At 35.4% G+C, this 503-nt stretch overlaps 1 protein-coding gene across 1 annotated transcript in view; it reads left to right on the top strand.

Moving 5' to 3' along the window:
- LOC119591305 (NADH dehydrogenase [ubiquinone] 1 beta subcomplex subunit 10-like) overlaps positions 1 to 503 on the top strand; it is a 7,239-nt gene that overhangs the window by 3,325 nt on the left and 3,411 nt on the right. Inside the window, exon 3 of the mRNA XM_037940032.1 lies at positions 227 to 366. Within this exon, the coding sequence (XP_037795960.1) occupies positions 227 to 366 (140 nt within the window). The remainder of the gene's footprint in view (positions 1 to 226; positions 367 to 503) is intronic.

Here is a 503-nt window from a genome sequence, read left to right as displayed (position 1 = left end):
CATGGCTTTAGAGTAAAAAATATTTTCATGCTAGTAGGCAAGGAAGTTCATATTGGATTTGTCTGCCAAAGGGTTGGAAACACCTTTATGAAAAAAATATTTTTGAAATAAATTACGAATACACAACACTTAAGTGTGTCTTTGTATATTCTTAGGAGTAAATTTTTTCCAGAGAATATCCATTGTTTGTCATTATTTAGTTTTTGAGGAATTTTCTTTCTCACAGAATGGTTGACAATGAAGTCCTGAACATTCTCCGTCAGCGCAAGGAGGACTGTGTCATGTACGAGGGTGCAGACAGCAAAACCAAGTGTGCAAAGTTGATCGAGGATTATGACAAGGCAGCTGAAAACTGGTTTATTAAGTGTAAGTTCTGTTCATGGGTCCAGCTGACTTTGCTAGTTGAATTAATTGCTTAAGTGTTAGTGTAATTAAGCCTTAAAGTTCTGAGGATACATGTATTTGTAGTACTGACATTTGATCAGAGCTGAATTGATGAAGTA

This window comes from Penaeus monodon, chromosome 28 (assembly GCF_015228065.2).
Source record: "Penaeus monodon isolate SGIC_2016 chromosome 28, NSTDA_Pmon_1, whole genome shotgun sequence".
In the NCBI taxonomy this organism is placed as follows: Eukaryota; Metazoa; Arthropoda; class Malacostraca; order Decapoda; family Penaeidae; genus Penaeus; species Penaeus monodon.
This window is presented reverse-complemented; position numbering and strand designations above follow the sequence as displayed.